At 38.1% G+C, this 11,510-nt stretch overlaps 2 protein-coding genes across 3 annotated transcripts in view; one reads left to right on the top strand and one right to left on the bottom strand.

The window, feature by feature from the left end:
• Window positions 1–1,986: 1,986 nt before the first annotated feature.
• Window positions 1,987–4,612, bottom strand: LOC127957424 (mitochondrial import inner membrane translocase subunit Tim22). Its single transcript, XM_052555961.1, has 4 exons — window positions 4,316–4,612; window positions 3,391–3,587; window positions 2,549–2,621; window positions 1,987–2,441 (listed from the first exon to the last, which is right to left on the bottom strand). Exons 1-4 carry the CDS (start codon window positions 4,572–4,574, stop codon window positions 2,365–2,367), a joined length of 606 nt encoding a protein of 201 aa, XP_052411921.1. The 5' UTR covers window positions 4,575–4,612; the 3' UTR covers window positions 1,987–2,364.
• A 539-nt stretch (window positions 4,613–5,151) lies between these two features.
• Window positions 5,152–11,510, top strand: part of LOC127957415 (cytospin-B) — a 130,085-nt gene continuing 123,726 nt past the window's right edge. For both annotated transcript variants that reach the window (XM_052555946.1, XM_052555949.1), the window contains exon 1: window positions 5,152–5,250. The gene's annotated coding sequence lies outside the window, so the exon portion shown is untranslated. The remainder of the gene's footprint in view (window positions 5,251–11,510) is intronic.

Raw genomic sequence — 11,510 nt, 5'->3', positions numbered from 1 at the left:
TGATAATCATATTTTTTGGATAAAAATGATAAAAGTCTAGTGTCTTCAAAAGCCTCCTCTCTCAGCTCAGGGTTTGATAAAGATGTTATCATTTATCAATAATTATTTAGAGGTGAAAGATGAGACTCAGATTTTCACAGACCACATTTTGAATTGAAAATCCCAACAACACCTTTAGGTTTGGTAGACCCAAGATACTTTTAGGCACTTTTTACAGACAAGTAACATCCACAGAGGTTTCGATCTCAACTGGACTGACTCTGCTTATGGCTCAGGCAGCAAAAAGACTGGAATTTTTCTCACTGGAATATTTGGCTAGGTTTATTTAGTTATTTTACTGAAAATTACAAACTGGGTGAATCTGAACAAAACATGTCTGAATCATATTTCACCCCCAAAATCAGTAACAAAATGCAGCCATTAAGCCATTTACCTTTCATAAATCACCATTAAGGCAGCGTGAGATTTTTTTTTAATTCAGGGGTAATGTGAAATTAATGTTTATTTGTAATAAATATAGGCTTTCAAACTAAAAAAAGGTTAATGGTCAGGAAATAGAGTTCACTCTCTTAAATATGAAATATATGACCGGTATGTTGTGAGAATGACAGAAGTGGAGGAAGAAGAGGTGTAGATGTTCAGAATTTGCATCTGCTTGCACTGATTTTTAATACATATTAAATCTAAACTAGGCTGTTTTAATGGGTGCTTTGTTTGGAGCTTTATAGTTTACTGTAAATGGTTGAAGGCAGATATATGCCGATAACTCTGGAAAAGTCTGAGGATAGAAAATCAAGCTATAATAAATATTATAAAATCTATAAAAGCTGTTTCACTCCAAATGATGTGTTGTCTGGAATATCGTAAATACAGTGCCTTTTATTAAAGTTGTGTGTGATATTGATACAAGCTCGATGCACAGGAGCCCTGGGCAGGCTGTGACCATCTCTGCTCACCTTTTTTTGTTTTTGTTTTAATTTTTAGAGTACACATTACACAACTAAGAAAAACATCCATCACAGTGACACTTTAATTCTTTATGCTAGTAGGTTTGATTGTTTTATGTATAATTTGAATAAACTGTTACAGCTAACTTTGTCTGTTAAACATGCTTCTAAGTCTTAAAATAATTTGAAATGAAGCTCTGTTTTCTTGCTATATTGTATTTATATTTGCATTCGTGAAACTCATTTGAAGGAAATCTAAACTCTAAAGGTCTTTAATATTACCCGGTTTTCTGAACAGCATCCATTCCTCATAAAATGAAACGATGTGGGCTTCATTTTAAGGTCAGTCCAAATCCAAGTTACATATCTATTGTTTTGATTTTTGCATGGATTTAAAATCATTTCATCAGTGGTCCAGGAAGCTAGAACAAAAAACGTACACTTATTTCCAACTCATTCCTTGGTTGCATCCCCAAACTCAGTTCAGCATTATTAACTCTTGTTCAGAGGCCAGTGGGAAAGGAAACTTTTCAGAGAACTGGGAAGTGGCCAGAAGCATGTTTGCATTATCTGTTTCCTGGTGAGGAGAACACACTTCCTTTCTATGGCCGCTTGACCTCAAAGCATGATTTCATACTGGTTTCCTAATGCATAACCTTTAGCACTCCCTGCCTCTTATTTTTGATAACATTTTGATTTTCACACACACACACACATATATATATATATATATATATATATATATATATGTAATATCAGATTTCATATAAATATTTAGGTTTCTGTTTGTTTGTAGGATGACATTTTAAGAACTCTCCTTCTAGAAAGGGGCTACAGAGTGCAACTAATATAAACACTTGATTGAGCTTATTTTCTGGAAACTTGTAAATCCAAACACTACTTTGGGGAAAAAAATAAATCTGATTTGGTGAATTCTTTCAAACTGAGCAGCCTTTGTTTACTAAGAAGCTATTTCATTCCATCATATTTGTTCACTTGTTGTCTATATTAAGATTTTATGCCCTGTTACACCCCATCCTACTTGATACCACTCTTTATTATTTCTTCCACAGACAAAGTACACCACTGTACATTTCATCTTATTTTGCTCAGTGCAACAACCAGCACAAAGCATATCATTTTAGGTCCAATTATGTACAAATATCATCTTAAGAGGTTTCTAGGTGATGTGCATCATCAGATGGTCTGATAGAACAATAAGGACATCCCTCAGGAAAAAAAAACAATTGTCAGAAAGCTTGAGTGTTGTCCTATTGGTCCACTCTCTTCTGGAGGGATGGAAAGCCTCTTGATTGCTGGGACAGAAGAAGATTGCACACTGTCCCCTGTGATAATGTCTTCCATTATACTGTGAGGAACTCCCAACAGTACACAGTAACAGTCCTGAAGCTGCTGTTCACCTGAGGTAGTATTCAATGGCAGCAGAGAACGCAGCAAAACCTCCACAGCCAAGAACCCCAGCTTTAAGTCCAGCTAATGAAGAGAAAAACAGCTTATTCATATAGTCCAGATAATAATATAAAATCACCACACATCTAAATCCTTTCTATTCTTTAAACCCAAGTTGAAAAATGCCTTGCCTCTGAATCCAATGGCACCTCCTGTAATACAGCCACTGTACACTGCATTTTTCCAGTCAGATTTCCCACGATGCTAGAAAAGAGAAATAAAACCATTCTTCAAGATGGAGGATGAGTCCTGAATTTTTTTTTTTGCATAACATCCTACAAGAAATGGGTAGAAAGACTGTTCATTTACAGAACCACTAGATGGAGCCATTAATCCACATTAAACTCAGAGAAGCACCCACAATGTTTATTCTATCCTTCCATCCATCAACCTAAATTTACTAGTCATCATAACTTATAATTTATAAACATCATAATAGAATAGAAGTCAGAATTGCGAGATAAAGTGTCACAATTTCTTCTTTTTTTTATTCAGTGGTGAAAACAGGCTTCAGGTGTATTCTGTGTGTCAAAACACCTGATGTACATATGAACGGTCCTTTCCTTTCTGTCATCTGACACAATAATTATATTTTACCTTTGCAGTTTAAATGCATCGGCATCCTGCTTTATTTATATGTATTATGAATTTCCCTTGAAAGCAGCTTATGAAGCTTTGAAATGACACTTGATAGATCAAGAATATTCTGATATACAAAAGGTGTAAGGAAATGAGGATGCACAAATAAGAAATGAGAAGCAACCTGTAAGATAATAATCAGTGGTTGGCAGTTTAAATATGCATTGTACTGTTGGAAATAAAAAATCACTAAATAATTTCTGGTTGATTTTGGACAGTGAATTTGATCACAACATAAATTTACAAAAAAATGTTGTGCTTCTTTGATACGAGGAAAAAAAAATTCATAAAACAACAAAAGGTGGTCAGGCCAAATAAGACAAATAGCACTTACTGATTCTATGAGACACTCTGTGCATGAAAACATGGCACCCACAATAGCAAAGTTTTTAGCATATGACATTCCTCTTTGCCCCATGTCTCTCAGCACCTCTTTTGCTGTGGGGGTCCTTAGGGGGTCTTTGGGATCAAGCCCAACATTGGAGTCAATACCAGCTGTGAACACACCAAAAGCACCTCCCAACACAAATCCTGCAGGAGAGAAATACTGCATTAGAGCTGTTGATCATGAATTAAATACATATTGATCATAGTGATATCTCCTCGTTACAAAACCAGTCTTCATATGTGACCCTGGACCACAAAACCAGTCTTAAGTCGCTGGGGTATATTTTTATCAATAGCAAAAAAATAAAATAAAAAATAAACACATTGTATAGGTCAAAATCATTGATTTTTCTTTTATGCCAAAAATCATTTGGATATTAATTCAAGATCATGTTCCATGAAGATATTTTGTACATTTATTACTTCAAATTTATCAAACCTTATTTTTTTATTAATAATATGCATTGCTAAGAACTTCATTTGGACAATGTTAAAGGCAATTTTCTCAGTAGGCTATTTAGATTTTTTGCACCCTCAGATTCCTGATTTTCAAATAGGTCTATCTCGGCCAAATATTATCCGATCCTAACAAAACATACATCAATGGAAAGATATTCAGCTTTCAGGTGTCAATGTCAAATTTCGAAAAATTGACACTTAGGCCTAGTTTTGTGGTCCAGGGTCACATAAGAATTATTAACAAATATGGTTTTATATAACTCAACATTTTACCATTAACTATTAAGATACCACAGGACGTCTAGACATTACATCAAAGATTTGATCTGGTCATTTTGCAACGAGTGAAAATAGACCGTTTTAATGCGTATGGCACGTAAAACATATTAAATGAGTGTTTGTGAGTGGATTACCTCCGACACATGCTATGAGTGATTTAAACGCGCAGCTCTCCATCCCCCTCTCGATCATCTTCTGCTCCTCTGTTTTCTGAGGGCTCGGTAAAGCACCCATAACAGTCGGATTCAGGTTTTTAATTTGCCTCTTGTCACCGATAAGGTGATCCAGGATAAGACTATACTGAAGTGGAACATTTTCCGCAGCTGAAACAGTTCCCGATTGACCCGTAGTGACTGATATTGAAGCATCCGTGCTCTTTGCGGGCGCAGCCATGTTGAAAGCGTGTGGTTTATGTCACACACACAGACGTTAAACAAGAACACATTCGTCACTTTTCAACAATTACATTACAGAAATCGTAGTTATTAAGTCCCGTGAATACTTATAATTTAATTTTATATAATAAATAATTTGAATTTACAGGACTGGTTCACGCCACCTTTATGTTGTGTATATTTCTAATAATAATAATTGGTTCTTCAGATTCGACAGAAAGGGAGATGACCTTTGCAATTTTACTGCAGTCCACCCAAGACTGTCCTGTAACGTGGAGAATGTTTTATATAATAACACAAGTTTTGTGTGTGCTCCGAATCTCAAAATTACTTACTTTTCTTACGATTATTAAAGAAAAGAAGCATATTTACAGTATTATTATTTCCCTCTGTCTTGAATAAACAAAGACAATAAAGACTAAGAAAACAGCTTAAATTCAAATACAAGAATCTTAAAATGTAATATAAAACGTAGGCTATTTTTTAAATGATTTTTCTTGGTTATGTATTAGTAAACAAAACAACTACGCCTACAATTACAACTTCAGTTCCCGGCGTGCCCCTCGTTCCAGTGTCGCGCGCGGCCCCTAGCGGACACGGACGCGTTGTGTTCGGCGCTCGCGCATCTTCGGTTGGTGACAGCGGCGACGGCGCTCCTCGGCGCTCGGGAACAGGTGAGTCGCGACTTGCAACCTCGATTTATCATATGTATTTCTTGTTTCGGAGATTATATCGTCACTGTTGTGAATCTTTTTAATACATTTTATCACTTCAAGGAATCCTTTATAGTCGTCGTTGGGACAAACACTGTCTGTACTTACCCGCACTTTTATCAACGGATGTCGTCGTGTTGCGCGCGAGAGTGTGAGCTGCTGTTTTTAACGGTGACCTCGGTCTGACTGATGTTCTTTCGCACCGGCCCCTTGCTGTGATAACGATATTGATTCAAAGCTCACGTATTCCTTTCATTTTATATGAATAATTTCGCGTGATGTCTTCGGGTAGCGACACAGTTACAGTCAGCGGTGAGAGACTGAGACACCGGTCACTGCTCAGATGCGTCGACAAGATTGGACGTGACACATTTCATTTAATTGAAAATGTCTTTTACGAATCTGTGTGTTTCTGAGCCAAACTGTGAACAACAAACTGTACAAAGCTGGTTCAGACGTACGTTAGTTAATTTAGTGTCACACAGCTATCTTAGTGTTCAAAATGTATTGCCAATCCACACAAATCACTTAATTTCTATCTATCTATCTATCTATCTATCTATCTATCTATCTATCTATCTATCTATCTATCTATCTATCTATCTAGTTTGAGAATTTGTGAGTTTCAGGGTTGTCAACTTTGCTGGAATATCTGTCAGTAATTAACGTGATCTTGATTTCGAAAACAGGTTTCCCGCAACCGAACTGTCAACAACAACAACAACAACAAAAACTTTTAAAGCAAACACTTTTTGTGACACGCTTGAGTTATGTAAACGTTTTACAAAGCGGTAAGTAATGCATGTAGTTTCTCGATGTTGTCGAATACGCATAATGTTATGAACAAATAGTTCATTCACAGACTGAATAAGTTCAGCACGTTCAAATAGAGTTCTATAGGCCACTGCACTGTGGCTAACAACTTTTTGGTGAATTAAATGTTTCAACACATCTGTAAGTTGTGTAAATGTGTATGTTGAAAATGTATATAATTTAGTTGTGTGTTTTGGAGCAGCTCCAGTTTTCTCAGCATTTGTTCTTGGTTAGAGTATTGTGCAGCGGTAGCAGAAGTTCTAGTTTTTACTGTGGGCGTCTTTGAGAAGTTGCTTTCTGAATTTTAATAGATCCCTAAATGCTTATTAAGTGCTCACACACATTATGATATAACCACAATGCTGCATTTTACATCTGGTACATATTCTTATTAACAGAGCAGTAAAAACCTTAAAACAGACAGAAAGGCATCATTATGGGATTGTAAAGCACCTGGTTCATGGTGCTGTCATCGTAATGGTGTAACTTAATACTGTTTTCTAGCCATATTGATTAGTTTAGTGTTGTTCCTTATGGTTGAATCTATAGAAGCTTATTTCGGCAGAATTGTGACTTTTTATGTCTCGATTTGGATTTGGTTTCTCTCAATTCAGATTTTTTCTCATATAAACACAGAATTGTGAGATATAAACTCACGCTTAAAAAAAAAGAAAACAAAAGGAATCAGAATTGTGAGATAAAATCGAATATCTTTATATTTAATATCTTATAATTCTGCCCCTTTTCATCTGAATCCCGAGTTTACTCACTTTTTTTCTTGGAATTCAGAAGAAAGATTCCTTATGAAACATCTCTTTTGATCAGTGCTCTTTTGATCTGTGTATAATAGCACTTTACTAAACATTTTACATTAAAAAGGCTGTGTTTTTAGAGTCAATGTGTGTCAGATTAAAGCAGTTAAAATACAGCTTTGCAACCACAGAATTAAGCTGCACTACAGATGCTCTTTTACAGAGGAAATGTTTAGACCTCTACTGCATCTTCATAGTAAGTCAGTCAGGCTTGGGCGTAGTCAGTCCTCCAGTGTGATTACACAGTGATAGAGAAAAAAACCCCTGCAGAAAACAAGTTTTTTTTTATTCAAAAACTTTCATACATCTTCTTTCACCAACCAAAAATAGTTAAAACAGCCAGAGTAAAACTTCTCTAAATCACCCAGTGTCTAGCTATTTGTAGGTAATTACACCCTCAAGTTTTTTTCTGGGTAAGCCATCAAAGGAAATAGCAAGTGTGTCTCTGGGATAGACAGCTTGGCTCTCTAGAACACACTGTCCTAGATAGAGTTCTCTGCATTTCTACAAATCCGTACTGCAGCAGTCTGATCATAATAAAACCCTGCGGTCTCAAAAGATAAGGGTTAAATGTTTTTTTGTTTTTATAATGTAGAGTGTTTGTGTGAGATGCTGGAATTTGCGAGGTCATACCAGAGACAGCTTTAAATCATTAAGGGGGGGGGGGGGGGGGTGAAATGCTATTTCATGCATACTGAGTTTTTTACACTGTTAAAGAGTTGGATTCCCATGCTAAACATGGACAAAGTTTCAAAAATTAAGTTGTACGTTTGAAGGAGTATTTCTGTTCCTTTCGGAAAGTTTTTTTTTGAGTATGGCTCTTTGTGACGTTAGATGGAGCGGAATTTCCTTATATGGGTCCTAAGGCACTTCTGCCGGAAGAGCGTGTGCTCCCGTATAGCAGAACACTGAGAGCACAACAGACGTTCACTGATCAGAGCGAGAGCGTCGCGAAATGTCACAAAAGGAGTGTATTTTTGGTTTCCAGGGCAAGACAACCCTGCACAGATTACCAAAAAAACAGCATTAAGGGACCAGTGGATGGAGTTTATTTTTACAGAGCATCAACGGAGTTGTGCAAGTGTTTGTGTTTGTTCCCTGCATTTCGAAGATGCTTGTTTTACAAACATGGCCCAGTTTGACGATGGATTTGCGTATCGTTTATTTCTTAAGGATGATGCAATCCCAACGAAAAAGGGCCACGATCGTGTGTTGGAACCGCGGGCGGTGAGTAAAACTGCTTACAATATCTCTGCCTCCTTGTTAGTGCGTCCCCTCCCATGCCGGAGACCCGGGTTCGAGCCCCGCTCGGAGCGAGTCGTTGCTGCTGCTGCTCTCGTTCAGTTTCAGCCTCTGGATCTGATTCTGGATCATAAATATACGCTGAATCTGACTGTTAGCCATGGTTTGTTTTGGATGTTTTTTTCCTCACGGTAATGTCACAGCTTCCAAACGCTCTCAACGCAAAAGCCTACTGGCGCTCGTGATTCTTTAGCTCCGCCCACACGTCACGCCTCCAGTCGGTCGTGTTTTTCCGGGAAAAATCGGTACAGATAAGAGGTCTTCACGGGTCCAAAAATTCTTGCCCGAACCCGACAGAGACCTGTAATGTACTACACCAAACCGACCCGGACCCGTCTATTATTTCAAAAGCTGGACCCGGACCCGTGTAGATCCGAGAAATGCCTACCCGGACCCGACCCGGACCCGTATATTACTTGAAATCTGGACCCGAAACTGCCGGGAAGACACAGACCCGACCCGAATTGCTATTACAAGTCAATAAACCTGTTGCGAAGAATACAGCTTTTTGTCTTACCTAATTTAAAGAGCCGTGGTCTCTCTTCCTTGTACCTGACTGCCTGTGATGCATTACAATCCTCCGTCAAGAAAGTTATTCATGTTATTCCTCTTGTTATTCCAAGTCCAAGCTGAATCCACTCATTATTTCAGCTTCAAAAGTCCACTTGATGTCACGGTGACGGATGACAAATGCTACTGTGCACATGTACATTCTGACTCGAGTTAATTCGCATAATAACTTACACTGTTTGCCTTTTGAACTATAATAACGATCGCTCGTGCAATGCCATGGCCGCTGACATTATTTATTTACTATCATCTGATCTCTGTCTGTGATCTCTGCTCAGCATCGAGTCTGAATCTGAACCACTAAAAATTTAACATTAAACGGTTCATTTATAATATTATAAAAATGGGAGAAAATGTAAAACGCGGTTTGGCGGTCGAAGTGTCCCTCACTGCTTGCCATAGAAACATGACTGCACATGTGTGCTAGCTTTATCAACCTAAAATGCCTTAACGCAATTTGAGCGTCATAGAAAACATTCATGTGACAGTTCACCTCAGATTGTGTTGCTGATTTGAAATATATTAAACATGAGTGTGTCAAGTCTGCAAGCATTACCGTGTGTGCACTTGTATTAACTCTTGAGTCTGCGAGCGAGAGAGAGAGAGAGAGATCACTTTTTTTGGCTCACTCTTTTCTTTTCCTAATTTTACAAGTTGCAAGTTACAAAAAACACAAGCAGTCTTTGATAACGGCCGGATGTTCTCTGAGTCCGATGACTCCGATCGGCAATCGCACGGGTATTACACACAATGTTAAACAGACCCGGGACCCGAGGTAATAGATTCGGACCCGACCCGGACCCGGCTGATGATTTAAAATATAGACCCGAACCCGTACGGGTCCCGGGTCGGGTCCGGGGTCGACGGGTCTCGGGTGCACTGTGAAGACCTCTAGTACAGAGTACTATCTTTCTCTTATGAATATAATAAAACGAAAAACTTTTTGGAGTTATGAAGGATGCAGTACTAATCTATAGGTACTCAAGATTAACAGGATATTGAGTGAAAACAAGCATTTCACCCCCCCTTTAATCTATGTGTAAATTAGGTGTTTTGAATAGTCACTTATGGTTCAAGGACCTTGACTTGTTCTTCAGATCAAGTCAATTATCTTTGATTATCTGAGGAAGCAATGGCATTTTGTCGCCCAGCTTCCTAGTCATATCATCCTCTTTAGTCTAACAAAAGCAAGCACATTGAGATCAAATTGAGTCACCATAAATAGTATTTGGCCTCTGGAAAAAGAAGGTCAGTGCTACCATAAGGACTCGGGAGGCAGATGAACGCTTTACATATTTTAAATGATTAGACAAATATAAGTTCAGCTACAGTACAGTCCCTTTATGAAATCCTTTGGCGTAAGCCCCGTCCATGGTTCAGGCCTTGTGGTAGTCTGGCAGATCCTGCCTGAAGATGAAGGCAGGGTGAAGCCAACCGCCAAAACAGAGGAAGGGGCCAGCCTAGTAGTGGTGAGGGAAAGGATGGAGGGGAACTTAGGCTACATCACCTATGAACAGCATTATGAGTTAGTAAGGTCAGACTGAATGACTTGGCATTTGACTCTTCCTGTTAGAACCTTCGCTGAAGTTTTCACTTCCAGTTTCACTTCATATGAGACATTCAGGAGTGGATGGTTCTCAAAGGCTGTAGCAGTGTGTGTGTGACTGTGTCTGTGATGGATGAGAAGATGGCAAGAGTGGCTTGACTTAGTTCACCCGAAATGAAGATTGTCATCATTCACTCACCATAATGTCATTGAAAACCTGAAGAGGGTATTTTAAATCTTCATTATTCGAAATAGATTTAGGCACTTGGGTAAATAATAATAAGAAAATGTGAATACATGATTTGGTTCTGTTCTAAAAAGTGATCAGCGCACCATTAGTTTTTATGTAGCCAGTGTGATTTTGTGAGTGTGTGTAAAGTAAAACCTAATTACATGCAGAAGGGAGGTTGCTTACACAGCAGCTCAGCATCACACATCCCAGCACAACACCACATTTTTCCACGCTCTACTCTAATCAATGGGACTATTAGAAGAGAACTGATTCAGCTGAGTTATTTTAGTACATTTCTGATGTCAATTCTTAGTAGGCTTGCCGCAATAGACAGTGCTGATGGTGATACCATTGTTAAGCCACAACACCGGTTACGTCACTTGCCCACCGACCCCCACCATAATTTAGATTTTTTTGGTTTCAGTACAAGAAGTTATGTTAAAATATTAATATCTCACACAAAAATATAAAATTTTATTTTAAATGACAAAAGCATTTCAATTAAGATGTACATCATTAAATGCAAAAGGTCTGGCTGTGCTTAATGGATACATGTTTGTACCCTTTAAGCACACCCCTGTTCCCATTAAGCTTACGTCATGTTTCATTAAAAATTCTTGTTTATTTTAAACAAACTTTTTAGGTACATTGCAACATCAAGACTAGTCCATGTTCAGCTAAATAACACGTATTCAAAAATCAAATAAAACATTTCATTTGCCTGGATGAACAGAAGCTAGCCTCATTATGTACCCTCTTATTAAATGGATTTAGTAAGACATCAGTTTATCTATAGTTTATAATCAGAATTTGTGCTCTGCATTTAACCCATCTAAAGTGCACACACACAGAAGTGAACACACACAAACCGTGAACACACACCCAGAGCAGTAGGCAGCCATTTATGCTGCAGCACCCGGGGAGCAGTTGGGGGTTTGGTGCCTTA

This window comes from Carassius gibelio, chromosome B5 (assembly GCF_023724105.1).
Source record: "Carassius gibelio isolate Cgi1373 ecotype wild population from Czech Republic chromosome B5, carGib1.2-hapl.c, whole genome shotgun sequence".
NCBI lineage: Eukaryota > Metazoa > Chordata > Actinopteri > Cypriniformes > Cyprinidae > Carassius > Carassius gibelio.
Note: the sequence above shows the minus strand (reverse complement) of the source record. Positions and strands in the feature narration are given on the sequence as shown.

Bases quoted from the DNA above. Each gene is read 5' to 3' on its own strand.
- LOC127957424 (XM_052555961.1), bottom strand. From the start codon at position 4,574: ATGGCTGCGCCCGCAAAGAGCACGGATGCTTCAATATCAGTCACTACG. The intron at 3,588-4,315 runs GTAATCCACTCA...TCTCTCCTGCAG, and splicing joins ACTCATAGCATGTGTCGGAG to GATTTGTGTTGGGAGGTGCT. The intron at 2,442-2,548 runs GCAAGGCATTTT...TCTCTTCATTAG, and splicing joins AGGTGCCATTGGATTCAGAG to CTGGACTTAAAGCTGGGGTT.